This window comes from Phalaenopsis equestris, unplaced genomic scaffold (assembly GCF_001263595.1).
Source record: "Phalaenopsis equestris unplaced genomic scaffold, ASM126359v1 Scaffold000287, whole genome shotgun sequence".
Classification (NCBI taxonomy): Eukaryota; Viridiplantae; Streptophyta; class Magnoliopsida; order Asparagales; family Orchidaceae; genus Phalaenopsis; species Phalaenopsis equestris.
The window spans coordinates 852,461-879,274 of NW_018164729.1; the positions used below are offsets into that span (position 1 = coordinate 852,461).

The window sequence follows — 26,814 nt, forward strand, 5'->3', positions numbered from 1 at the left end:
TTAACCATTTGTCCGTGTGCTGAACAGTAGTCGTCAATTTCTATGCATTAGGGTTCCAAGGAGAAGGAGAAGTTTCGTGCTGCGAGGCCTGATTGGTATGAGGAATTGTTTGCTAAGGCTATGGAGGAAGGTATGAAGTCTTATGAAGCTGAGGTCAGTTCAATTTTCCCATCTTCTATCTGTTTTTTTTTTAGTTTTTTTTATGATCTGCAATCCTTCTCAAGTATAGCCGACACCACCTCTTCTATGCCAGATTGGAATAAGATTGGGAAAATTTAAGGACAGAAGGATGTGGAGCAATGAATGATATCTATCAGATCAAATACCTTGATTCAAACTAATATCAAAGTCTCCACCCAGGAGTTTTTCAAAATGGCTGGCATTTGTCTTGATGTTGCTTGTTTATGTTGTGTCGTGGAGCCTGGTTGGAACACCAGCGAGCAGCAGGTATTCGGGTGCACCAGCGCCCACACTGGCGCTACTTTCTTCTCAAACAGAGTGCCCGTCCCCAAGACACCGGGCTATGGGCGTTGCTCACGGAGCTAGGGGCGCTCCTACACTCCCTTATGGGCGATTAGGATCCCACTACATGCGCGCCTGCTTCCAGAGCGCTTAGTGGCGCGACGCCTGCTTCCAGAGCGCTTAGTGGCGCGATTTCATTAAGTTTACTTGTGTGTAGAGAGGAAATTGGCGTGAATTCTCTATAAAATTCTTTGATTTCATAGGGAATTTTTTCTAGTAGTGTAGCTCCGTATTTCTTTCTCATTCTCGGGTGTTTCTACGTTAAATTCCTGTGTTCTTTTTTGGTTTACTTTGAGTGTGCTTCCATTTAGATTTTGTTCCAATTTATCTTGAATTTGTACGATGCCGTTATTGCATATTATGGTTTAGTTTTTAATTGATCCTAAGCCCCGATAAAGTTGAGAATTGTTTTCTATATTCCTATCAATTTACATTAAAAGTTTTTTAGCGCACGCTCAAGCTGAATATTCAAGTATATGTCCATTCTTCTCTTGCTTAAAACTATATATGATCATGCTTGCCTATACTTGATCGCTTAAATCAATATGATGAGTATGCTTGCCTATACTTGGCTCACTTAAATCAATATGATGAGTATTTTTCATGATTAGCATAAGTTTAAGCTTGAACTCTGTCAAATGCTGGCATAGACATGACTTTTGCGACTTCATGTAACTGAAGCTTGGAGAATGAATTACATAGACATAAAGTGGAGAATGTTGTTTGAAAAATCAAACAAGAGAGGTATAAAGTAATCTAGCCTAACAAATAAATATATGATGTCTTACTATTGAATAAATTATAAACTAAGCTGTGCTAGAAAAGGGGGATTTATATACATAACACTTAAAACTTTCCATATTACATATCTCACACTAAAATTTTTCTATTTACATTTATAGCACCCATAACTATCTCATACTTTCCTTTGACATTGTCCTTTAACAAAAATATTTATTTGCAGCAGCAATGCTTACTACATACAATAGTAAAAACGGGATAAAAGTAAAGCCTTGATATTGCATATCATATTGCAGTTTGTGCTGTATTTTACTCTACAATTCAGATGCTCTCTTTTACTTTGTTGAAGGTTGCAGGCTTTAAAACAGATCTCTTTGGCAAATTTAAAGGAACTTGTAAGAAAGTATTAGAGCTTGGTGTAGGTGCGGGCCCTAATTTCAAGTACTATGCGCATGCCAACGATCTTCATGTTATCGGTGTTGATCCGAATAAACAAATGGAGAAATATGCTCGTGTTGCAGCATTAGCGGTTGGCTTGCAACCAACAAGCTTTACTTTTATGGAAGGGGTAAGTTGGGGTTTCAAAGTAGAAATTTTGAGATCGGATTTTATGATTCAAAGTTGATTGGGTAGGTTTTTTAGAAATTATCCTCTGAATGACTTGGCTCATCGCTTAATCTTCTTTGGGGGTGAACTTCTTGAATTTGTATGAAATATGATGTCATAAGGCATCATCATTGTAACCTAATGACACATAAAACCATAAAAAGTTACATGGATAGTTTGTTACTTTTGTTGATAACTTTGGCTGCATTAATTCAGAATATGTTAAATTTGTTTTTTTTTTTGAATTTTCTTCAAATTATATGTTTGTGAGAAAAAAGTTCAAAATGGCCTTTAAGCTATTTGTATGATGCAATTTTAATATTAGCAATCTAATATGTTAAATTTAATTCCTGGACTCCTCAAATCTATTTGGGCTAAGATTTGAGGCCACCTCTTATAAACATTCTTTAGTATAGTGACTATTTTTTACCTTTATTTTGAACCAAAAACTTTGTCCATTGTTGCATTTATTTTATGAATGCAACAAAACTCGTAAACTGTGAAAAACTGTCCCATTCCAATTAAATTTATTTTTTATAGTCTAGGGCATATAAAATCATTTTTATGCTTTCTATTTAGCAAAAAAGTTATGAGAGATAATTGTTTATTAGATTTTGATTTCCTATGAGGAATTTTGTTGTGTAACTTAATGTAATTAGTCCTATTGATCATATAGAGAATTGACTCATCATCTCTATCAACATTATTTTACATTGCATTGATAAAATTTATTTCATTTTATTTTGTAGCACTTTAGTGGATTGAATATTGCTTTTCGATTCGATATATTTTGTACTGATGATTTTTTTTCCTTGTTAGATGCTAGTCAAAAACCTTTTTAGCATAAGATTTCAATCCATGTCATTTATTTGTTTCTCATAGTGAAAGAATATATATATATATAAAGCAATAAAACAACACAATAAATTAAGGTTAACTTTCTTTTTTTTAATTAGTTGTTTTAATTGAAATTAACATTGTTTATCATTTTGGTTGAATATGATTTTAAATTATTCATATACATAGATAGGATTATATTTGATTTCAAAATATTTGATCTTATTTGTGTCGTCCTATTTCTATATACAGTGATTATATTAATTGATTGATGAATTTAAATCAAAGACTTCTCTCCTATTTACTCTCTTATTTACTCACATCAGTAGTCCTATATGCTTGTAGGTTGGAGAAGATTTACCTGTGGAAGATGGTTCCATGGATGCTGTTATTGGTACACTGGTATTATGTTCTGTTGAGGATGTCAATTTGACATTGCAAGGTATCAGATTTCCTTTTTTACATACTTGACACCTTATCTATACATGAGAAAAAGGTGTAATTCACTTTTTAAAAGTTAATCAGGCATTATTATTTTTCACGTGATATGAAAGATTTGGGTGGGTATAATTGTAAAAAGTAAAGTTTAAGTGTTAGATATGTAAATGTATAATAATTGGGTGACATGTATGTAAATGCTCTTTGTAGGTAATGGTGCCAACATATTGTCTGGCAGATTCTGTTCCACTATTCTCTCTTGTTTCTGCTACTTTGCTTTGCATTCATTTTTAAAGCAGAAGAAAATTTTCATCAATATTAACTAGAAGATTCATGTTAAATCTATAATTTACTACATACCACATGATTTTTTTTTTTTTGTTTTTACATATCTAATACCAAAAGTTTTATATTTACACTTATAACACTTTGATTTCATAAATCAATGTATGAAAATGTGTATTTCAATTTTAAAAAAGATAGTGATGATGGTATTGCTGATGTGATGTGAAAGATTTAAGTGATATGCATGTAAATATGAAAGTTGTTAGAAGTTATATTAGAAAATAATTTATTCTTATTATAAGTTATGAGGATTAGATTTATTTCTTAATATTTTTTTTCCTATTTTAGATTTATTTTTTTGGATTGGATTTATTTCATTTACTATTTTAGTCTTTCCTATTTTATGTTGCTTCCTTTATCTCATAATAATTATTATGAATTCATTAATTGGAGAGATTAGGTGTTATATATTTCATTTGTTGTTATTTCCTTTTTCTTGTCTTTCCTATTCTATGATTCATTTAAGGGTTATAAATAACCCTCATTCATATCAATAAAGATATTTAACATTATTCTGAATTTCAACATAGTATCAGAGCCAGAAAAAAAAACGCAGAGTCTCCTATCGCCAGAAATTTCATATTCTATGCAACCGACAAACTTTGTCGTGTTGCATGCCCTTCCTTTGCCTCCTTTTTTTTTCAGTTTTTCTATCAGTAACTTCTTTTCCCTGTAGGCCCCGCCGTTGTAATTTCCTCCTAGAGCCTTTCCCGCCACGTAATTCCTTTTTGCAGTTTTTCCTGCTGGAACTCAATCCTACAACCTTTCCCGCCCCGTAATTCCTTTTTGCAGTCTTTCCTGCTGGAACTCAATCCTACAACCTTTCCCGCCGCCGACTCCTTTCCCATGCAGTCGGCTAGCCGTCAGAACTCTCCCCCTTGTAGGTCCCTACCGCCGGAACTCCTTTCTGTTGGCTAGAAAATTTTACTGCAGTTGAAAGCCGTTGTAGGCCCCCCAGACACTGTTCTCCTTTTATCTGAGCCGAATCTCCTCTTCCAGATCAAGCTGGAACTGCTCTGTCATATACGAAACTTCCTCTTCAGGCCTCTGTTTGGCTTCTCCCTGCAACAGGAATCGTCTCACTGATTGTCTCCATTGTCGGGACTCTTCCCTGCAATCGGAATTCCCATGACAACTTTTTCATAATTGCATTGATTTGCACTTGTGCTTGGTATGCATTCCCTCGGTTTTCTTTCTCCGTATGGGTTTTGTGGAAAAGAACGTCTCACTAAAGCAAACATCACTACTCAGCTCGTGAGCCTATTATGTCATTCGTTCTTCCACTGACCAAGATCCAGACTTGTTGGCTTCCTTTTTTCGAGACGGACGACTTCCTCCAATAGATTTTGGTTGTTGCAACATTTTTCTTCGTTGTTATTATCTTCCAGGCTTTCCTCCCCGGCTCCATTCCGAATAAATCTCTTGCCATAAGCATTGTTGATGGGAGTCACAGACTTTTAACTTTGGATTTTTCTGATTTGGAGTTCGAGGAGAGGATAAGGTTCGTGCTGATAAGCTTCTGGAGAGAATTGAGAGAGAGCCGAAAGAGGTGAATTTGGCTTTAATGACATTGGGGAGGCCATTGGAACGGGCAGGGATTAGAAAACAACGATTGGCATTGATAGTTGGAGGGCTATCACCATATGTGATGCAACTACAAATGATTAACATTGTTGTTGCTTTGATGGAGATAGTATAAAGGATAGGTTGTCTCATTTGAAGATGCCCCTATGTATGAAGCCTGGAGACAGGCAGTGGTGCACTCAATTGCCTTCCTAAAACACATGAAATGAGAAACCAACATAGATTGGCTTTATTACAATTGCATACTTATGAGTTATGTTGACGCCAAGCTTGTTCTTTCATGTCTTTCGCAGGAGCCTTTCAAATCTCTACCAGCCATATGGAACCCCACCTCCAGAGTTTTTTCGTGTATCAGACCCTTCTCTGAATCTTTTCTTGTAGTAGGTCCTCCACCATAATTCTTTCTGCAACAGCCCCACCTCCTGAGCCTTTTCCTTTTTTCCTTTATTAGACCCTCAGAAACTTTTTTCCTACATGGGGTTCTTCTTACTGCAACAGGCCCTCCGGGACTTTTTCCTGCATCAGTCCCTCCTTCGAAGCTTTTTTTTTTGTATCAGGCCCTACTTCAGAGTTTTTCTTGCAGCTGGTTTCCTTTGGAATGTTTTCCTGCAACATACCTCTTCCAAAACTTTTTCTTGCAACAGGCGTTCCTCCAGAGCGTTTCCTGCAGCAAACCCTCCTCCGCAGCTTTTCCAGCATTAGACCCTCCTCCAAGGCTTTTCCGACATCATACCTTCCTCCGAAACCTTTCCAGCATCAGACCCTCCGGTGTTTTTCCTTATTTTTTTCTACAAGTCATACCCTGCAACTTTTTCTATTAATTGTCTACTTCCCTACAAACTTCTCTGTCGCATCATCTGTATGAGTTTTTCACCTAATTACAAACACTGCAGAAAATGCAGTAAAAAAGACAACCGCGGTCGACCATAAGTCAGTTTTTCCTACAAGTTGTTTACTTCCCTGCAAACTCTCTTACTACTTATAGAAATTGCAAGAATTGCAGTCAAAGACATATGTATTTGACTACTTCTCTGCAAACTCCCCTACAACATTACCTATAGGAGTCTTCCGTCTACCTGCAGACACTAAAGGAACTACAGTTAATGAGAACCGCAGTACGGGATGAAGAATTCAAGTTCTACCTCACAAGATCTTCCTCGCCTATTATTTAATATTTTCAAATCCAAGTTGAACATGATTTTCAACCATGTTTCAACTTATGGTGGTGTATTAGAAGTTATGTTAGGAAATAATTTATTCCTATTAGAAGTTGTAAGGATTAGATTTATTTTCTAATATTTCATTTTCTCTTTTAGACTTATTTTCTTAGATTGGATTTATTTTCTATCTTATTTTAGTCTTTTTTTATTTTATGGTGTTCTTTAATCTCCAAATAACTATTATCAATTGATTAATTGTAGTTATTAGGTATTATATCTTTCATTTCCTATTATTTTCTTTTTCTTGTCTTTCCTATTCCATGACTCATTTAAGGCTTTTCCTCCTCCGTTGAATCACTTGCCAGAAGTATTGTTGATGGGAGTCACAGACCTTTAATGTTGGATTTCTCGGATTTGGAGTTTGGGGAGGGGATAAGGTTCGTGCCGGTCAAGCTTTTGGAGAGGATCGAGAGGGAGCAAAAAGAGGTGAATTCAACTTTAATGAAGTTAGGGAGGCCATTGAAGCAAGCGGGGAATAGAAATTTACGACTGGCATTGATAGTTGGAGGGCTTTCACTATATGTGATGCAACTACAGATGATTAGCATTGTTGTTGCATTGATGGGGATGTTATATAAGATAGAGGTTGTCTCATTTGAAGATGACCCTAAGCATGCAGCTTGGAGGCAGGCAGTGGTGCACTCAATTGTCTTCCCAAAGCACATGAAATGAGAAAACAACCTAGATTGTCTTGATTACAATGACATACTTATGAGTTATGTTGAGGCCAAACTTGTTCTTTTATGTCTTTCACAGGAGCCTTTCAAATCCGTACAGTCATATGAACCCTCTCATCCAGAGCTTTTTCCTGTATCAGACCCCTCTCTGAAGTTTTTCCTGCAGTAAGTCCACCAAAATTCTTCTTGCATCAACGCCCTCCTCCAGAGTCTTTTACTTCATCAGACCTTTCTCTGAAACTTTTTCCTACATTAGGTTATCCACCGAAATTCTTCCTGCAGCAGACCTTCTGAAACTTTTTCCTGCATCAGGCCCTCCTTCTAAGGTTTTTTTTGTATCAGACCCTCCTCCAGAGCTTTTTGCAGCAGGCCTCCTCCGAAACTTTTTCCTGCAGCAGGCCTCTTCCAGAAATTTTTTCCTATAGTTGGCTTTCCTTTAGAATTTTTTCTACAGCAAACCCCCCTCCGGAGCTTTTCCAGCATCAGACTTTTCTCTAGAGCCTTTTTCCTGCAGCAAGACATACCTCTGAAGTGTTTCCTTGTTTTTTTCTACAAGTCATACCTTGCAGTTTTTCCTATTAGTTGTCTACTTCCCGACAATCTCTTTTGTCGCATTACATGTAGGAGCCTTCCACCTACCTACAGACAGTGTGGGAGCTGTCGTCAAAGGCAACTGTAATCAAATACAACCACAATCAACTAGAAGTCAGTTGTTCATGCAGGCTGTCTGCTTTCTCGCAAACTCCCCAACAACATTACATATAGGAATTTTTCGTCTATTTACAGACACTGCAGGAACTGCCATCAAAGACAATCACATTTGTATACTTTCCTTCAAACTCCCTTACAGCATTACCTATAAGAGTCTTTTGTCTACCTACAAACAGTAAAGGAGCTGCACTCAATGACAACCGCAGTACGGGATGAAGACTTTAAGTTCTACCTCACAAGATCTTCCTCACTCATTGTTTGATGTTTTTAAATCGAAGTTGAACATGATTTTTAACCATATTTCAACTTGAGAGAGGGTGTTAGAGGTTATGTTAGGAAATAATTTATTCCTATTAGAATTTATGAAGATTAGATTTATTTCGTGTTACTTACTTTTTCTAGTCTTTCCTATTCTATGATTCATATAAGAGCTATTTATAACCTCTTTTCATATCAATAAAGGTATTCCACATTATTCTGAATTTCAAAAAAAGTTTTAGGTGTTAGGCATGTAAATACATCAGAATTGTGTGGTATGTATGTAAACTACCCTATGACTTTTTATGTATGGCAGTGCAGAAGTGAAGAGAGTGTTAAAGGTGGGTGGTCTATATTTATTTATGGAGCATGTAGCGGCTCGCGGTACTTCTTTTAATCTCATTTTCTTTTGAAATCTTTAACTTGTAATAAGTATTCTTTTCAATCCAACCCTCCAATTATTGTAAAGATGGTTCTCTTCTCCGCTTCACACAAAGCATTCTTGATCCGCTCCAGCAGTTTGTTGCTGATGGGTGTCATCTCACACGAAAAACAGGAGAGCTGATTTCGCAGGCAGGTTTCTATAATGTGAATACTAACATGATATTTGTACCAAATATGTCTATAATAAGCCCCCATGTATATGGAATAGCTTGCAAATAATTCCAGTGATGCTTATTATTTGATGACTGTTAATATTATGCTCAATAAACCATCTTTCTATGAGCTTTTATATATTGTAGTCCAAGTTAATCTACCTTCATGAATCCATTGAAACTGTTGGGTTGAATATGTTGAATGAGGGAGATTAATATGTTAAAACTTTATTATGTTTGTTAATTATTAACTCAATGTATATTGTGTTGTGGTATACCAAGTAATTGAGATTTGGCATGCTTGTATATTTCTTATTTTTAGATGAATGATCAGATGGTTGAGATAAAGCTTTGCCACTAGGTCTCATGATATTCCTGAAATTCTTCTGAATTTTTGTTTGATGGATTGGATATAACTTGATTTCTTGGTATTCCCTTAACTATGCATTTCAGACTTTCATCAATTTTGTGTTCATAATTTTTTTTTAAAAAAAAACTCCATATTCATAGTTAGATAATGAGATTGAGTTATGTTCCCAGTTCTATATTTTCATGCAATGGGAGGATCTTTTATGTAAGTTATGGCATGTTTTCGTGTAGTCTTGTCAGATGCGGTAACTATCTACATGAGTAATTTGAATAATTTGCATTGCAAAAAACATCAATGGAATCTCATGTATTAAAGTGAAACAAAATATGTTTGTTTGCAGTTCAGAAGAACTACATATAAAGTCAATGGCTACGTTGATTTAGATTTTTCTAAAGAATTTGGCAAAAATGTCACTTACATGACATTTGTTCACTATTGAATGTTGTGTGATCAGTTGAAAAACTACTTTACAATTACAGGTCAGAGTGGCGTTGCAGACAATATAACGCTCAAATTTTTAGTGTCACATGAGAAACATCATTATTACTTAATTTTTAAAAGTGAAATACATCTTTTTCCACATAGGTCATCCAACTTCAGATGTTTGATATGGGAATACCAAAGAATTGTGTGGTATGTGTGTACATCTTTCTTTATTTTATTATATGAGTCTTATATTATTTTATTTTATTTTATTAAATATTAAAATTATTTTTCAATAGTTTACATGCATCAGTTTTAACTGATCAATATTCAAATTATTTTTCTTGATTCAATTCAACATCAAGGTGAAACAAATCATCAAACACCTTGCATGCATACAGCATTCATTATTCTAGATTTTAACAATGGCAAATCCAGACCCATCTTTAAACACGATAAAGCTAATTTGTCGCAAGAGTAATAAAGGGGTGAACAGGCTTACCTTCCTCAATTGTTTCGAGTAGAAGCGGAGCGGAAGGAGCGGAAGGAGCGGAAGGAGGAGAACGTTGTATCACTATGGCGATCTCGCCGTTGCCTTCCCCAAATTAACGACGCCGATCCTGTCGTTGCCTTCACTCACGATGGTATCGCAGCGAGTTCGGTCACCAGAGTGATGGATTTGGGCAAAATCAGATGGAGGGCTGGGGAGGGGAAATGGGAAATGGGAAATGCGACAGGCGAGAGGGTTCGAAGAGGGCCGGGGAGGGGAAATGGGAAATGAGAGAGGGCGATGACTTTGGGTGATATAAAACTATCAAAATCCTTACTTTCTACCATAAAAATTAATTTTCATAGTTCATATTAATTACATTAAATCATAGCATTTATAAATCACTACTAACATTAATAAATCATTTCAATTAGATCAGTTTTTTGAAATATTTTCTTCTTGAAATGTTCATAAAATAACTCATATATATCTTTGTATATTGGGAATGTACCAACACGAACCTCGAGGAGATCCAATGATTTAGGAGATACAAAAGTACAAATAAGAAGCGTGCACTGGTAGAAGACCAAAGGATTCACTTATCTGACTTGTAAACCACCTAAACCAAGAAAATGCCTTCATCTCTCTATTATCGCAACCTGACTCAGGAAAAGAGTTCAGCATCACTTGAAGTATAATGGACACTGAATTTCTTTATGAGGGGCCAAAAAAATGGCAAGAGCATAGCCCACAGGCCATAAACATCCTGAATGACTCCCTCGTCAATGAATGAGTTATCTATAGGATTTACAGTTATTCATGATCTGCTCAATAATCTGGTGTCATTCTGCCAGCAGGAGCTTCTCATCCAGAAACCAATGGTTGGCATTCATATTAGAACAACTATTTGAGAAAGCTAAGTCGATTGAGCCAACCTTGCCAACCATCAATGGCCAACTGACAACCTCAATTCAGCATAGTCGAACGAGCAGGCCTTGCAGAATCAAGACCCACTTAGTTCGGCTAGCCGAGTCAAAGGGTAACCGTGTCGTAGACCTATACATGTAAAATACTCAAAATTTCTTATAACGTCACAATTGAAGCAGAGACAAACATATAACTTCACCCTTTTTTTTCTCATCTATACATAAGAAAATCATTTTATGAGAAATGTTTAATTGATAAAATTAATTATTGCTCATTACTGTGCATTTTTCTCTCTTTTTCTCTCTTCTGCCTTACACTATATTTCTTAGTTGTGATAGGTATGACTCATATACAAAAAATGGGACAAATGTTGGAGCGGAACAGAGCCAACTAGCAGAGCGGGTGAGCGAAGCTCGCAAGCGGAGTGGAGCTGGAGCATTTGTTCAATTGGTAGAGTTTCGTTAAGTGGGTTGGGATTTGCCCCCGCGATACGGCACATGGATAATTTTGTAATTATATATTGAACACTACTTTTATATATATATATATATATAAATATATATTATTTGTTGCTTTTTCTTGAAATTAGAAAGCCGCCGCTCTTGCTTCCGAGGGAGTATGTAGATTGCTGAACCTCATTAAATCGGTGGGCTTTTTCTTCTGTTTGTTGATTCATGCATTGATTTGCCCTAATTTCTCAACAAGTTGTAATTCACTGACATATCAAATTCAACAATCTTCAATGAGTTGCTCTCATTTTTTTTTTCATGTACGAATTTATGAGGCTTTATAAAAATGTAAGTTCGAAAATTTCTGTCCAAGTCAACCACCATCAACAATTCAGGACAAAAGAAAAATAATTATAAAATTCATCATCGAACATCCGTGAAGGTATTCTCATTACCATTCTTTTCCAAATGATATAATAATTTATATATCATCTCCGATGTTCTAATCATAAAATTACAATTTTTATTTTAAGCTTATATTGCGTGCTATCTTGAATTTTTGCCAGGGCGGTGCCAACGAACCCATAAATCAAGGTTTGGTGGGGGTGTTGCCGTATGCTTGTCAAAAAACAAATTTATTTTCGAACCCGACTCAACCTTAAATTCTTAATTTTATGTGAAATATTTGGCCAAAGGTCGAATGGATAAAATTAAGAATGATTATTATATTATCTTTGTGAAATATTTTATGACGGTCTGAACATTTGAGCTACTTTTTAACAGATTTCATTTTATGATTAATTCAATTATCTTAACGTTTTCTAATTATGCTTGTTGTCAAATTTTGATGAATTTTTTTAATAATAAATAATTAAAATTCAAATTTGACAAGCTTTGATTTTGACAAATTTATAGTTAAACTGATTGTAGACAAGATGAAGCCCATGACTATAATTCTTGGCTATCGTAGCCTCTGACCACATCGATTGTCACGTGTATATTATCATCAGACCACCGTCGATCACCCCCTGCTCGCCGCCATCAGTGAACTCTGTTGTATGACGACTTATATCTAAATACGGTATAATAAAATATCCTGAATATGATATTAAGAAGTATGACAAATAAAACGTAGTAAATAACACTTTATTGAAGATCAAATCATTACTTTCAAAAATAGTTGGGGTTGTTTTGAGACCTTACTCAAATAATATCATATAAATTTTATTTTATATATTAAACATATAGAATGTAGATTTATGGTGGATTATTTAAATATATTCTGAGCAGGTTGGAAAGGAATCCACACGCTTTGAGATAAAATAATAATAAAACCTTAAAACCTCTATAAAATACCCACCACTTTCTCCCGTTTCAAAGAAAGCTAACCAAAAACGAAGAAGAAGAAGAAGAAGAAGAAGAAGAGCAAGACATAATGGAGAAGCTAACTGCAGAGGTTAATTTATGGTTCTTCGGCTTAGAGTCAATGTTCTTCCTCCTCACTTTTTCTCGAAAACTCTGTTCAAAAATCCTATCTTTTCTCACATCGCCTTCAAAGAACATTCGAAGCAGATCGGAGAACAGAGCAGAACCCAAAACAGAGGATCAAATCAGCATCAGCACAGAAGACATAACTAAAGTAATGGAAACCTTAGGCCTCCCTTTCCATGACAATGAATTCATGAAGAAGACGGCATGGAAGGCAGAAGAAATTTCAGCTCTGTTTCAGGATCAAGAACCCAGCTTGGAAGAAGCAAAGGAAGCTTTCTCTGTTTTTGACGATAATGGCGACGGCTTTGTGAATGCAGAGGAGTTGCGGAGAGCTTTCTGTAAATTGGGATTTAGAGGAGGAGGGTTAGAGTTGGATTCATGCAAGAAGATGATTGATTTATATGACGAGGATGGAGATGGGCTCATAGGATTTGATGATTTTGTTAAGTTGGCAGAGAGCAGCTTTTGCTAATTCATTTTTCTTCCGGTTATTATCATCTGTTCATTTTATTATTTTCGTATTTTAATTTTTAATTTTTTTTTATTTGTTTAGCAGAAAGTTTGCCAATAGATTTGGGTGTAAATTTGATCAAGTTGATTTGTATAGTTGTTAAGTAAAAATGGAAATTTAATGACTATTCAAATCAATCTAATTAATTTTGTTGTAACATTTTTTATTCTTTTTTTTTTTTATTATTTGGATGAATTAGATTTGTAATTTTAATTTAAGAAGGTATGCATGGTTTCATTTACTTGTATTTTGCATTAAGATTCGTGTAAAATTCTAACTCCAAAGCTTGTTTATTAGTTTCCTTAAAAAATATAATATTCAGATAAAAGCCCAAATGCATGATACATAATTTGTCACCATAACAAATGTGTATGAGTGCACGATAAGTTATATTTAATTTTATAATTTCATCAATTTTGTTTTGTATGGTTGTTCCAAACATAATACAAAGGCATTCGGTTGTGTCGCGCACATTCTCGATTTTGAAAATTTTATTTTGCATTTGCTAAACGGCATTTATTGACTATGGTTTGATTGTTAAAAAATTATTAGAGTAATGTTGAACCGAAATTTGTTTGTGGATCACACTTGCATGCACAAGAACTACAAGCATGAATCTTCAAGATAATGAATGACTGAGAGTATAAAGTTTCCCTCCGAGATAAGCGATCGACTGATAATTTAACGCAAAGCATGAGAAATCGTGCCTCTAAACTCGAGATAGGCCAAAACTCCAAAGCGGCTCTCTCCCTGCTGGCGACAAGATCCACAAAATAGGGCAAAGTCGTCACCGAAAATACTGTTCATCACTCTCCCAAATAACGACAAGATTCGTGCCGGGATAAAAGATCAATCGAGACTGAAACCCACTGAAAAAGATGACACAACGCAAGCAATCGGAGGAAACAAAAGTGAAACTGACAAAAACACTGTGATTAATTTGTTTCTCAGAATTCATGGGCTGACTCAGGTAAAACAAAAAGTTTTTTTTTTAGGAAGAGCAAAAAGTTTCCTTATATTAATATAAGGGAAGAGTTACAAATCTTCTTGTATAATATTAACAAAATTTCAGGTAATAAAAAAAAGGTACGACGTAACTGATTGGTCTTCAAGTGGCCACACAAAGATTTTCTCCCACCCCCCAAGCCATCCTCCTCCTCCGAGATATCAACAAGATGATTGGGGATCAAGACACTAAACTCGGATGGGTCAGAAAACTTCAGGTCGACCAAATCATGGTGAACGTACCGCTGGGTAACATACTTGATTCTTAGCCAAAGTTGTTCCGCCAACTCCTCTCGAGGAACGAGCGACTGCAATTTTCTCTTAAGTTCAATGACCTCTTTCTTCAGCTACTCCTCCTTTTGTTCGGATTGCTGCAGCTTACAAAGTCTCGTTCATCGCAAGCCCACTTGATATCACTCGGCAAGCAGACAACTTCTTCATCGGAACAAGCTCTCCTCAGCTGTCCTCAACGAATTCATTTTTTTCAGAAAAGCAAGTCCTAATGGTGAGATCAAGCAGCGCACTTGAGAAGTTTCTCAAATAGTGCCCCTTGAGCTCCATCGAAAATGACAAAGACCAAATCATTTTCGCCAAAAGAGACGACATGTGTTGGGTGTCGGCCAATAAGGGATGCCAGTCTTTTGAAACATCCAGTGAGTCAACGAAGGAAGGGTCGGAGCGTTAATAGCCTTCACTTGCTTTTTCCCTTCTCGAAGGACGGTCCCCCTTTTCGAAGATGACAAAGATTCAAAACTTGAAGAAGAAGCAGAACCCTTCGAAGTAGAACCGGCTGAAGTGACAGGAGGTTCAACCTCCCTAGCCCTCTCAAACAAAGCCAGGTGAGCGAAATCAGGCCAAGCATTCAACGAAGAAGCGAATATCGGCTCATCTAACATGTCGGAAGAAGGACCTTTAGTTGTGCCCCCTCTAAGCTCCCTCAGGGCCCATTCTCTCTCCCTCAACTTGCTATGCAATAATTAGATGAGATTGGAACGTCATCGACTCGGGTTTAGGGTATGGTATGTTTCTACTGGGAGCTTCTTTCTTCGTCGATCGACATAAAAGAAGAAGCGATTGCATCAAAGGGCCCAACGAAAAGAATAGGTTGTGAGTCGACTGCATCTCTCGACGGCCCGCCACCTTCGACATCTTCTATCTTGATTGCCACATGCATTTAACAGAAATGTCAAGTTATTGCCCCAACCAAAGTCCAAAGGAATTCCTTTCATACCCATGAGCCTCTCTAGCTTCGACCCAATCATGTGAAGACCTTTATCTCCGGCTAGGGGCCTCCTCTTCTTTCCTCCGGGTTAGTAGCGAAGGGCCAGCTGCCACCTCTGCTCCTGGGCTATTGCGATCTCCAGCGGCCACCTCTGCTCTTGGGCTACTGCGATCGTCAGTCGCCCTCGCCCTGGGCAGGGCCGACGGGTCCACTGCAACCTGTCCTCACTCTGGCCAGGACGGGCGGGTGTTTGAAGAAGCCTCTTCAGCGACCGCTCCTCTGTTCCTTTAGAAGAAGCAACTCTCCTCTTCTCCCTTTTAATCACCTTCTTTCTTTGCAATTCCATTAACCCCTTGCCACGTTTATTTTTTCGCTGTTTAGAGGAAACTAGAATAATTGTGAAATGACAAATTATCCCTTGACAATTTTATGGTCAGTTAATCTCCTTTAGCGACTTTCAGTCGGATATGCTACTCGGCTTCAAACCTCAATCAAGCTTTTGAGTGTCAGTAACCATTTGTCTGATTCGCTCCCAAATTGATCGATCATCCATATTGGACATTTCTCAGGTTGACAAAAACTCTTAAGTTGAGTAAGGACCAGTTTGCCGGCTAATTCTATTTCGGTTAGTTTCTTCTTATCTCAGATATTCCCATCTCGCTCGGCTCTTTCGACACATGTCTCACCCATAATCTTCTAACACAATCAATCACCTTTTTCATGTACATGTAAACTTGTTATCTCCATATTGTATAAAATTCGGAATATGCAAACTAAAATTTGAAAGATTCTCAATTAGATCCAAGAAGTTGTTAATTTAATTAGTTGTGTCAAAAGTCATATTAGATCACATAAACTTTGTGATTAGCATACATTAGTTAGGATGCCATTGCTTATTATGCATTTGAAATTCGTGCAAGACGTTCTCATGAACTTTTTATAAAAAAAAAAGGGTAGTTATATGCTAATTTTCAAATTGGATTATGGTTACTAACTTATTTTTACATATGACGAATCAATAAAGCTTCTTATTATTAATGCAAATCTCCCGTAGCAAGTTAACTAAATGCCAAATGGAATGTTAATTTGTATGTTAATATGTCAAAATCAATATAATATTTCATCGATTATGTTCAGCTTTCTTTTTTGTCCTTTTTTTTAAATAAAATGTTGCATAATAATTCCAAAAAATGCAACCAAAAAAAAAAAAAAAAAAAAACCAATGCTATGCCGTGTGGCCAACAACGGAAGGTAATTTGTCAACGCAAAATTTATCAAACGCCAATTTTCACTAAATTTTATTATTTATAAAGACATTTATCAGGATTTTTTAGCTAAATTTTGTTTTGATATTGAATTTTTAAAAAATATTAATTTACAGCTACGCCAAAAATTATTTATGAACAAGTCCTCCCATACTCCTCAATTATGAAGGTCTCATTTGGGGGCAGCTTATTTGGTGCGGTGAGTTTTGAAAACACACCCAAAACCGTTAGGTTAAACTGCGTCTTTGACAGGTTGTTCAAAAAACTACTTCAAACCACTGAAATCAGCATTTTTCACATCGTTATTGGCTAGGTGCGGTGGCAGCTTTTTAGGTACGATCTGACGTTTGGAACATCAGATTAGTTTTTAGTAGCTTATTAATAAGTTAAAATTGGATAAATAGAAAAATGAAAATTACCATAAAAAAGTCATACATTTAAAGCCGGCCAAAAAAAACAGCATTTGTATTAGACGAAAATAAAGTATTTTGACTTAGGGCCTTTAATTTAATACGAAATATATAAGATCTTACAAAAATAATGGAGAGTCTTGTAATATATATTCAATTAAAATGCACTTCCGGTCAATAATGCTCGTTCAGCCGTTACGTTCTAGCTTGTATTAAAGTTTTATTTTCGTGTACTTCTCTGTATGACGCGGCATCTGCCGCCCATTTTTTTAATTTTAGTTATTTTTTTTAATTATTCTTGATGCTTGCTAAAAGATTCGCGGCAGTAGAGGAATGAATTATCGTCTTAGTGTTGCACGAGGATTTAACACACACTCAAATGAAAGTGAATCAACCTGTGATGATACTCGAAGTTTTTACGTGAAAAACCCTTAAAGTGAAAAAACCACGGGGCCAAGTTATAAAAATATATTATAAGTTAATGATTACAGAGACTCCTTATCCTACATATGGGAAAATGGTTATTAGATTTTCTAAGGTGCAACGTTGACTGACGGTGTCTGGTTAACGGTAGTCGACGACAATCAATGACTGTTTGTGGTGGTCTACGGTAACCAGCGGTGGTCGACAGAGGTCAATCGCGGTCGACGACGATCGGCTGTGGTCGACGGTGGCAAGGATGATGTTGGACTTGAGCGCTTTCTCAAGTCCTCAAGTTCTCTCTCCAACCTTCTCTCTCATGTGAAGAGTAAAACTCTATTTATAATGTTCTGGATGCAATTAATGCATGAATATGAATCATTTTGATCGGACGATCTCGAGAACTTTCCTGTATCACATAACGTTTGATGGACATTTGATTGTCTTAACGATGTCGAAATTAGGCAATATTAGGCCCGTTGGATTCTTATTGTCGAAACACTTGATTCAACTATGAACTCGCTAGATTCGACATCTGTTTGACCTTTCAAATGCCTTCGGAAATCTTTCAAGAGTGATTTAATAATTTGATCCGGGCTTGATTTGACTCGGATTGGACTAATTTTTATATCATTAGGTCCGTCTTATCGAGCCGATCAGTTTGACTATAATTTTGTTGAAATCGGAGCTCCGGATGACTCTTAATCGAAGTTTGAATGTCTCATGTTGAAAAGATTACATCGAGATTAGTGCTGACTGATAAAAATTTGTTGGTCGCCTATCAGTTCTAAAATAGAAAAAAAAGGTGACGTATTTGTTTGTTAAAAGAAAATTAAGCTCAAAAAGATTTTTTTTAGCTCGAAGCCGTCTAAATATCTGCTTGTTAAATTAAGATTAATTGTCATTAATTCACTTATTCCAGCTTAATATTATATTTCGAAAATTTCTTGACGATAAAAAAAATTAAATATTTTATAATTATACAAAATCAAGTCTGTGGAGAATGAAGATCACAGAGAATGGAATGGCTGAAACTTGAAATAGCTCTATTTTTATTTGAGTCTATGATTGGAAATGACTTTTAAAAATCGAATCGGTCTGATCGATTCCATCGCGACCAATCATTCAACGAGTTCTGTCAAAGCTTAGAACCACAAAAGACAAATACGTTCAATTATTAATTTTAATCTTCTAATATTAATCGGATGACCTGAAACAAGATATTTAAATTAAAAATATCACTTATCTTATTTTAAATTTTTTTGTTCAAAATATTTAAAATTATAATCTAAAACTAAAATATTATTTATTAAATCAATATAAATAATATAAATCTATTATTTAAATTATATAAAAATAATTTGTCTATTTATTAAGTTGTCCAGTTCAACCTCCGGTTCAACCCAAGTGAATAATTGAATCTTGAATATAATGTTTGATCCAGTGTTCACAATATTATTTTATTATTTCCTTAATAATAATAATAAAACATTGGACATAGCATGCATAAATCACTAATATGAAATAAGAACACCTTCACAATTATATGAAATTGCATGAAACATCAATGCAAGGGGTCATATTATTTGAACTCAAATAAATAGAATAACATAAATAAATAAATAAATAAAAGTGGAGTTTGCACATATCATAGATAAATATCATTCCACTTCCTATATAAAAACTATCATAACAAGGCAAGAAACCCCTCTGGCATGAACAGCCCCTCACCAACAACTACATAGTTGCTTTCCAGTATCTATATCAGTAAGCCTAATCATCAAAACTCTGAACATAAACTCTATAAATCTACTGCTTCAACCCAAACAAAAAATAACTACCAAATGGTAAACAAAAAGAACCAGTTAGCTCGAGTCCATCTGCCATCACAATCGATTCGTGGCCGGACTCCAAAGTTGAATTGTGGTCAGTCTCTCCTGACTGTTAGTATACAGATGCCACGAAGATGAGAAAGCTCGATGGCGAGGCTCTTCGGCTTGTTAGTATACAAATAAGCCATCGTAGACTCTGAACAATGTAAGAATGCTTTCAGTCGCCGCAGCATTTCGCTCGGTTCGTGTCCTGGAGTTTCTGCCACAAGCAAAGCATCTGCCTGGGTTGCTGGTAATGGGCAACAAGGTAACCTTCTTCACATCCTTCAATAAGAATCCTCCCATCATTAACATATTTAACATCCATTCCTAAATTCTTCATATCATCTGTCCATATGCCCATTGCCACATCCTCCAGTTTGAACATCTGTGCATGAACATATTATCAGTTCAGTTTAGTTGTCAAAATATTTTGAGGCATTACATACATACCAACCTATTTCTATGTATTTGTAGGTTTAACACCAAAGCTTTAGTTTTTATATTTATACCACTCAAAATGTTTCATATCACATAAAAAATAGTGACCATTAACTGAAAGTAAAGTAGCAGATATAGTCAAAATAGAGAAAGAGAGAGAGAGAGAGAGAGAGAGAGAGAGAGAGAGAGAGAGAGAGAGAGAGAGATATAACCTTTATTTTAATTGGCCCTTTTCATGTTGAGTGTAGACTGCATTAGCTATGTCTTGGGAGACCACATAGCCAGGTCCATGTGCCCAAGGAGGATACCTTTGACCAGGCCATTCCTTTTAAGAAAACAAGCAGAGCATTAGATCCTTTCAACTAAATGTGCCTTATGGTTGAGGGTTATTCTTGCTTTTCTAGATTTAAGAAAAAGTCTATATAAACATCTATAATATAGAAGATTTATCTTTAAATTCACTATTAACTATATATTTATATAAATATCACATAATTGTTATGCATTTACATATCTAAAATCTAAAAATTTATATTTATATGCATACCGCTCAAATTTTTACCATCATATAAAAAACAACACCACCATCACTATCTTTTTAAAAGCAAAATACACATATTCATGCAAGGATTTAAGTCACCAAGGAGTTTTAAGCGCAAACATAAATGTTTGGGTTCAATATGTAAATAAATTAGAATTGAGTGGTATGTATGTAAATTTCCCTTATATAAATTATATAACTTTCTCCAGTTCGCCAAAATAAGTCTCCCCATCTATAGTTGAACAACCGCAACACCAAAACAGCCTTAACTGAATCAAGCTAATGCACCCTATGCCCCATACATAGAACATCCATAAGTGATAGTTTTAGCTTCAGAAAAGCATTATGCAAAAAACTAAATATTAGAAACTTCTGGTAATACTACATGAGACTTGTAAAAAAAATATGTATAGCAGAAAGAAAAAAGCTACCTCGACGCTTATATACCACTTGCTGTCAGGGTTTCGGTTCGGTATATCGTCTTTGGTGATCCGCCCATACAGCAATCCATGGATCACATTTGTCCTATTTAAGGAAGCAAGCACCTCATCTATTCTGACAAAAGCATCATCATCTGTCTTCATAACATACTTAGCTGATACTATGTTTGTCTAAAAGAAGAAACAAGAGAAGCATTCAGCAATATTAAAAATCGAAGCAGGTTCAAATCCAGAAAATACTAAAAAAAAAAATTCACCCCATAGATGCAGATGGCTACAGTCTTCAAGGTAATCAAGCTATAGTAATCCACAAAAGGCATCAACTGGATGTCTCCATAAGTCCTTGCCTCATTCCATAGTTCTTCATTCACAAGTTGGTTTTTGTGCTGTAAGAAAATTTCATACATTCACAACCGGAAAACTATTTGATCACACAGAATAAATATTATGCAGTTCTATATTCAAATGGTACAATGTTAGCATTATTCTTATTATTGAAACATGCCTATAAGACCATAAATTACATTGAGGAACTTAGTTTTGAACACAGAGATGTTTAAGATTAGGAAAAGTAAGCATTTACTGATTAGAGTGAAGATCAAACTCCAGTGAAAATGCATAAGCAGCTAAAGGAAGAATTAATAATAATAATAATAAAGGATTCGAGTTTGTATCAAGTATTACTAAACTTAGGCAGCATGGCAGCATTAATTGCTTACCAGACCAACAAAAAAGCGCACAGCAGCAACACCGGAACGAACATCAGGATATTGCATCCAAGTTCTCCTAACAGCCATTCTCTGTTTAAAATTGTTAGCAGTAGAAAATACACCAACGAACAGATCAACGCCTTTATGAATAGGTAAAGGAGCAGACTTGAGTAATTCCAAGTCAATGACATGCTCAGAATCCTCAGAAGTGGGTAAGCCGCTAGCAAGGATTGATAACAATTTAATGTCTCCCAAAATCCTTACTTCATTAACAAGCCAAGGCTCCAAGGCCTAGGTTGGCAAAACGAAGAGTTAGGAAGCGCTCTCAGTATGTAAATATTTAAAAATAATCGTTATTTATGATAAAAGTACCTCACGGAAAGCAAAAGAGGATATATGCTTCCCATTGACGCTCATCTGTATCCCTTCAGACCCTATTCTCAGTGTAGAAATAGCAAGGTATCCTTGCTTGAAAGGAAAATATCTCCTATGTTTAGCACCTTCGCCTTTCGAAAGGTTCTGTGTTGAAGCATTGGAAGATAGTTTTGAAGCAAAGATTTGATTGTCATCTTCACCGACCACTTTACTGCACTGATTTAAATCATCCACTGTGCATGAAAGAATAACCTCAGAAATATGAGCAAAGAGAAAAGATCACTTTGTAAGCAAATCTAACTTCAACTCAGATCACAGTTGTAGCACCTTTCTTATTATTATCAGGATTTGGCGAAGGGCAGCGCTCTTCTGGACCCCAGTCATTAGCTAAAGTCCACGTATTTTGAACAATAACTGGATTTTCTGTAATTTTATCGCCATGAAGCCGAACATTGTAATGCAGGATTATGGGAGGATCTTGTTCACCTGGAAGAGCTGTACCCACCAAATCAATCTTGAAATTTCCCAGAAGCCCTTCAGGAGTACCAACGACAGTCAAGGATGAGCCCTGAACTAGTCCACAAGGAATCTTGAACCTAAAATCCCCATCAGAAAACTCTGAAGCATTCATCCTTATGACAGAATAGGGGCACTGTTTTTCTTTTAGCTTTTTGCTTTTACTTCCATTTCCAGATCTAGATAGCCTTTCGTCTTCAATGGATGCCATGAGACCTTCCCATGCAGTTACAGCTTCTTTGACAGCCTCAACTGCCTGAGGAAGGCCTTCGGAATGATTAACCAGGTGAATCATATTTTTCCATGTCTGAAGAGACCGTAGTTCTTCAGCGGAAAGGTTCTGCGGTATGGGAAGATGGGACATTAAGGAACCAGTTGAAATTATTTCCGACTCATTCTTCGGATTTGGAACTACTGGTTCATCTACTCCAGTAGCCACCCAATGCAAATGTTGAGAATTGTTTTGAGAGAAAGGACTACGAAGAGACATTTCTGCTAATGGATTTTCCAACATTCCATATCTCAGAAGCAGTAACACAAACAAGGATACTAAAATGAGACCTCCAGAAAACTTCTTCATCTTTAATGGAACACTTTTTATCAATAATTTTGAGGTGATGTTTCATTAACTGAAGATGCACAGAGTTTTGGAGAATACTCAATCACCAACAGTTAATAATGTGTTGAGAAACATGCCAAAGAAAGAAAGAGAGAAATATGAAATTGGCATTGGCTTGGAGACAGCTATTCCTTGCATGGATGATTAAACCTCATCAATGAATTTCAATCTGCAATTTCAGCAAGCCAAATGTATTATCAGGAGAGAGTTAGATTACTCCAGTTCAAAAAAAGCAAAAAGCTGAATGTGAAGGGTCAAATTACTTAAAACAGCAGCTTGAATGCATTACAAAAAGAAACTTGAAAGTTAGTTCTCAAAATTGCACCTTTTTTTAATTTACCAATTAAAAAAAAAGGCCTGCTAATCCCGTCTCTAATGAGCAATTGATCATTCGTTAAGTTCTTTCACCATTTAGAATGTTTAAGATGTTGAATTAATGCAATATCCAGCATAAATAAAATGAGATCTGCTCAGCTCTGAGTACTGTATCTTATATTATCAAACTATCATACAATTCTGACCATAAAAAGTATGATCAGAAGGTTAATCGGAGCTACCTCAAAAGAATGTAATAGGAGAGACGTTTGGATGTCGCAATAATATGATGGGATATTGAAATATTTAAAAGTATCAGTGCAAATAAGTGAAATGGCCTAAAAGTAAAAATCAACTTGTAATAAGACATCAGCAATATAATCATGAATAAATGACATCAATCCTATTGAAGCCACATGAAGCTCGTAAACAAAAGTGCATTGGGTAAGGATAAATATTGGGATCATAAAAAATTTTACCTAATCATGCATAATTTTTTACGCTAATCATTGCCTCGAATCAATTTAAAAGACATATCAAACCTCAATTTTACTCAGATTGGTCAAATTGAAGGATAAATAAGATATTATTAGTGTGATGACCCTAATAGAAGATCTGAGATGCTCATTAAGTTTAAAGATGCCCAAATCGCTAGAATTGGAGTTAGATTGGCTCCACATTGAATAAATGCATTTGAAATAACTTGTACCAAATAAAACCAAACAAAATCGACCCATCATAGATGGTGAGCAATATGCAAAGGGATTGGTTGGGTGGAGTCAAAATAAGGAGATTGATATTTCAAAAATATTTTGACTTCACCGAGCCATTATGACTTAAATTTTATAGACCGTTTGAATCAAAATATTCCTCTTGAAGATAATAATATATATACGTGAAAATTACGAGTCATTGTTTTCTTTTTAGACGACCACAAGTTAATAAACTAGATATAACAAATGTTTTAAAAATTATTCTAGTCAATCTAGCAATTAACATTTTGAATCATATCTATTGACGTTATTATTGCGACAAAATAGATAATGTGGTCAGCATAAAATACTAGAAACATTAATAGGTGATATTGCTAGTGACAGCCACTGTTGTGCCACTATTGATTGCTCAAGATAGCCTCATTCTAAGGAGATTTGTCTAGTCAACCTAGGGCGGCATCGTGAGTTGCATTTTGATCTAAGAAAGGTGCAAGCTACAATGTTTATTGTTGACAACCACGAGGTATATTGGAGATAAAGATTGGGATACCCTTCCCTAAATTTTTAAATAGCCCCTCATTCAGTCCATTCTAGGTATATTTTAATCTTTTAGGGCCCGTCATATCCTATGGAAAATTCCAACTAAAATTATAAGCCCTTTCTTTACTTGGTATACAATTGCTAAAAGAAGAATTATAAAAACTTATTCATAAGTTTGAATCTTTATAAAAAATAAATATTATTTTCTTTAGAAATTGCTTGTATTATAATACTAAGTATAAATATTACTTCTCTATTTTTTTTATTGGTTTACAAAACTTTGCTTGGAGAAATCGAACTTCTTTATCTAGTCATCCTTTTGGAAAATGCTACCTTGAAGCTAAAGTTAGAATTCATACTTATAATCTGACATCTTCATTGATGATGAAATTGGCACTTGAAGACTAAGGTTTTCTTTTTTGTGAAGCTTGCCTTTAGTATGTAGCCATCCTTTGATCATGACATTAGCGGGTCAAGAGAGTTGCCGCTTTCAGACATCAAAATAGATAAAGTGAGGGATAATATCGGGGGAGCAAAATTGTCCATTGGTGTAATTACAGACAAAATACAAAATTTAGATCAGCATATATAGTTGTGCAAAGAGTAAGACTGGCTTCTAAATTAGAACTTCTAGCAAGTTTTGGATTAAGACTCACTGGTCTTGGTTGGCTGACGAGCACCAAGTGTGACTAGTCGAATTCTTTTGGTGACTAGCCTTGATAGATGGGTGACTTCAATAGTCTCTCAAACAAGTTTAGTAACATAGAACTAAGGCTCACTCTTTGCACAACTAGCTAAGAGCAACAAGTTATAGGACTTAAGAGCCAAATATATAGAGGATTTCGTGTTGACAAATTAAGTGCGGTTGCAAGCTAGAGCGCCACTACATAAACAAATCTTCTAAGCGGCTGTCAGATAGAGGATTTTAATAGAATTTATCACTGGATTTACTAAATCCAACCAAATGGCAAAATGCAGAAGTTCCATGGATTTAAGAAATTTTTTATTCAGTAAATCCAATTTTGCCTTTGATCAGGCCTAAACCCGGATTTACTAAATGCAAGGGATGGGTGGATTTACGAATTTTGAGAATTCAGAGATTTACTAATCTTTAGTTTAAATCCTGCTTGCAGCCAAACAGGCCCTAAAAATCCAAAACCCCTCCTTCAGTCCAGCAGTCCCTGCGCGCAATTAAATAACCCAATTCCCGACTAAACTAAAGAAACTAAAACAACAAAATAAAAAAAAAAATGCAAGAAAAAAAGGCACTTCCCAAATAGTACTTCTCCTTACCCTAACAATCAAATTTCATCATCCATATAAGCAATTTACCATCAACCGGAACTCAAAAGACAGAATCAAGCAGGTGAACCAGTTCTCCTGGTCCTAAATCTCATTAAATTAAACCCTAACTTAGCTTTCAACAAAAGAAGAAAGAAATCCAAATATATGATACACTAATAATAGTCTCCATGGGCTGTATCAACCAAAGTTCCCAACTCAAATCCAAAAAAGTTATTCTGTACGTGAAACTATAATCTTCAAGCACGCCCAACAAAAATATAATTAAAAAAAAAACAACATAATTTTGAAAATAAAACTCAAACCAAAGCCCAAGTCAGGATTTTTTTTATAAAATTTTATCCAGAAACAAAGAGAAGAACAAAATAAGCAAAACACTCGTTGGACTCCAATAATTAACCGAAACTATGTACATATCTGTACTTGGAAGAAGGCAAAGCAGAGACAGAACAAAAAGGCCGAAATGCGGGGCGAAATCTACCATCTCACAGCTCCGCCGTTGAAGACTAGCCGCGAAGCATCAAGAAATCAAGCCACGATTTTGACAGATCCATCCCCTGAGAAAATAAGAGAGAAAGAAGAAAGAAGAAGATTAAGAAAGTGGAAGAAAGTTATAAGCGTTCCATCAGACCGAAACAGAAGGAGAACTTCAACTCAACGCAACAGTATGCGGAGAGGCCTATCAACCGAATGTACAGCAAATGGAGATGATATATATGCAAATACTCCTTTTAATTAAGCTTAAGTATAATTAATTACTTTCATTTTCAAATTTATAATTTTTCTCTAAAATTAAGTCAAATTTAATAATTTTCTCTTTGTCCGCCCACTTAGCGGCATAAAAGATTAGTTTATGTACTTTAAACCATTTAATAACTTTGTCCCCCCACTCTTCGCATATATAGATATATAT

The 26,814-nt window shown here is 35.5% G+C and overlaps 4 protein-coding genes across 8 annotated transcripts in view; 2 read left to right on the forward strand and 2 right to left on the reverse strand.

Annotated features, from left to right (window-relative positions):
- Positions 1–10,099, reverse strand: part of LOC110025083 (transcription initiation factor TFIID subunit 15) — a 27,851-nt gene extending 17,752 nt beyond the window's left edge. Inside the window, exon 1 of the mRNA XM_020725346.1 lies at positions 9,831–10,099. The gene's annotated coding sequence lies outside the window, so the exon portion shown is untranslated. The remainder of the gene's footprint in view (positions 1–9,830) is intronic.
- LOC110025084 (methyltransferase-like protein 7A) overlaps positions 1–11,199 on the forward strand; it is an 11,609-nt gene extending 410 nt beyond the window's left edge. The window contains exons 2-7 of one of the 5 annotated variants that reach the window (XR_002294084.1): positions 52–153; positions 1,613–1,831; positions 3,052–3,148; positions 8,261–8,323; positions 8,409–9,538; positions 11,084–11,199. Coding sequence is in view for 4 of the 5 variants with exons in the window: in XM_020725347.1 (XP_020581006.1) it covers positions 52–153; positions 1,613–1,831; positions 3,052–3,148; positions 8,261–8,323; positions 8,409–8,602 (675 nt within the window). In the remaining variant the exon portion in view is untranslated. Of the gene's footprint in view, positions 1–51; positions 154–1,612; positions 1,832–3,051; positions 3,149–8,255; positions 8,331–8,408; positions 9,570–11,083 lie in introns of those variants that run through there. The other 4 variants (XM_020725348.1, XM_020725349.1, XM_020725347.1 and 1 more) reach the window with 4 other exon arrangements.
- A 1,430-nt stretch (positions 11,200–12,629) lies between these two features.
- On the forward strand, positions 12,630–13,157 carry LOC110025060 (probable calcium-binding protein CML30). The gene has a single exon (XM_020725324.1). It carries the CDS (start codon positions 12,630–12,632, stop codon positions 13,155–13,157), a length of 528 nt encoding a protein of 175 aa, XP_020580983.1.
- Positions 13,158–19,098: 5,941 nt separating this feature from the next.
- On the reverse strand, positions 19,099–26,572 carry LOC110025050 (beta-1,3-galactosyltransferase GALT1). Its single transcript, XM_020725308.1, has 8 exons — positions 26,383–26,572; positions 22,224–23,200; positions 21,894–22,129; positions 21,531–21,812; positions 21,069–21,197; positions 20,803–20,982; positions 20,050–20,155; positions 19,099–19,779 (listed from the first exon to the last, which is right to left on the reverse strand). The coding sequence occupies exons 2-8, from the start codon at positions 22,990–22,992 to the stop codon at positions 19,568–19,570; spliced, it is 1,914 nt and encodes a 637-aa protein (XP_020580967.1). The 5' UTR covers positions 22,993–23,200; positions 26,383–26,572; the 3' UTR covers positions 19,099–19,567.
- Between the last annotated feature and the right edge of the window lie 242 nt (positions 26,573–26,814).

Bases quoted from the DNA above. Each gene is read 5' to 3' on its own strand.
- LOC110025050 (XM_020725308.1), bottom strand. From the start codon at position 22,992: ATGAAGAAGTTTTCTGGAGGTCTCATTTTAGTATCCTTGTTTGTGTTA. The intron at 22,130-22,223 runs GTGCTACAACTG...TTTCATGCACAG, and splicing joins TCCTGATAATAATAAGAAAG to TGGATGATTTAAATCAGTGC. The intron at 20,156-20,802 runs GTAGCTTTTTTC...TTTTCTTAAAAG, and splicing joins AGTGGTATATAAGCGTCGAG to GAATGGCCTGGTCAAAGGTA.
- LOC110025060 (XM_020725324.1), top strand. From the start codon at position 12,630: ATGGAGAAGCTAACTGCAGAGGTTAATTTATGGTTCTTCGGCTTAGAG.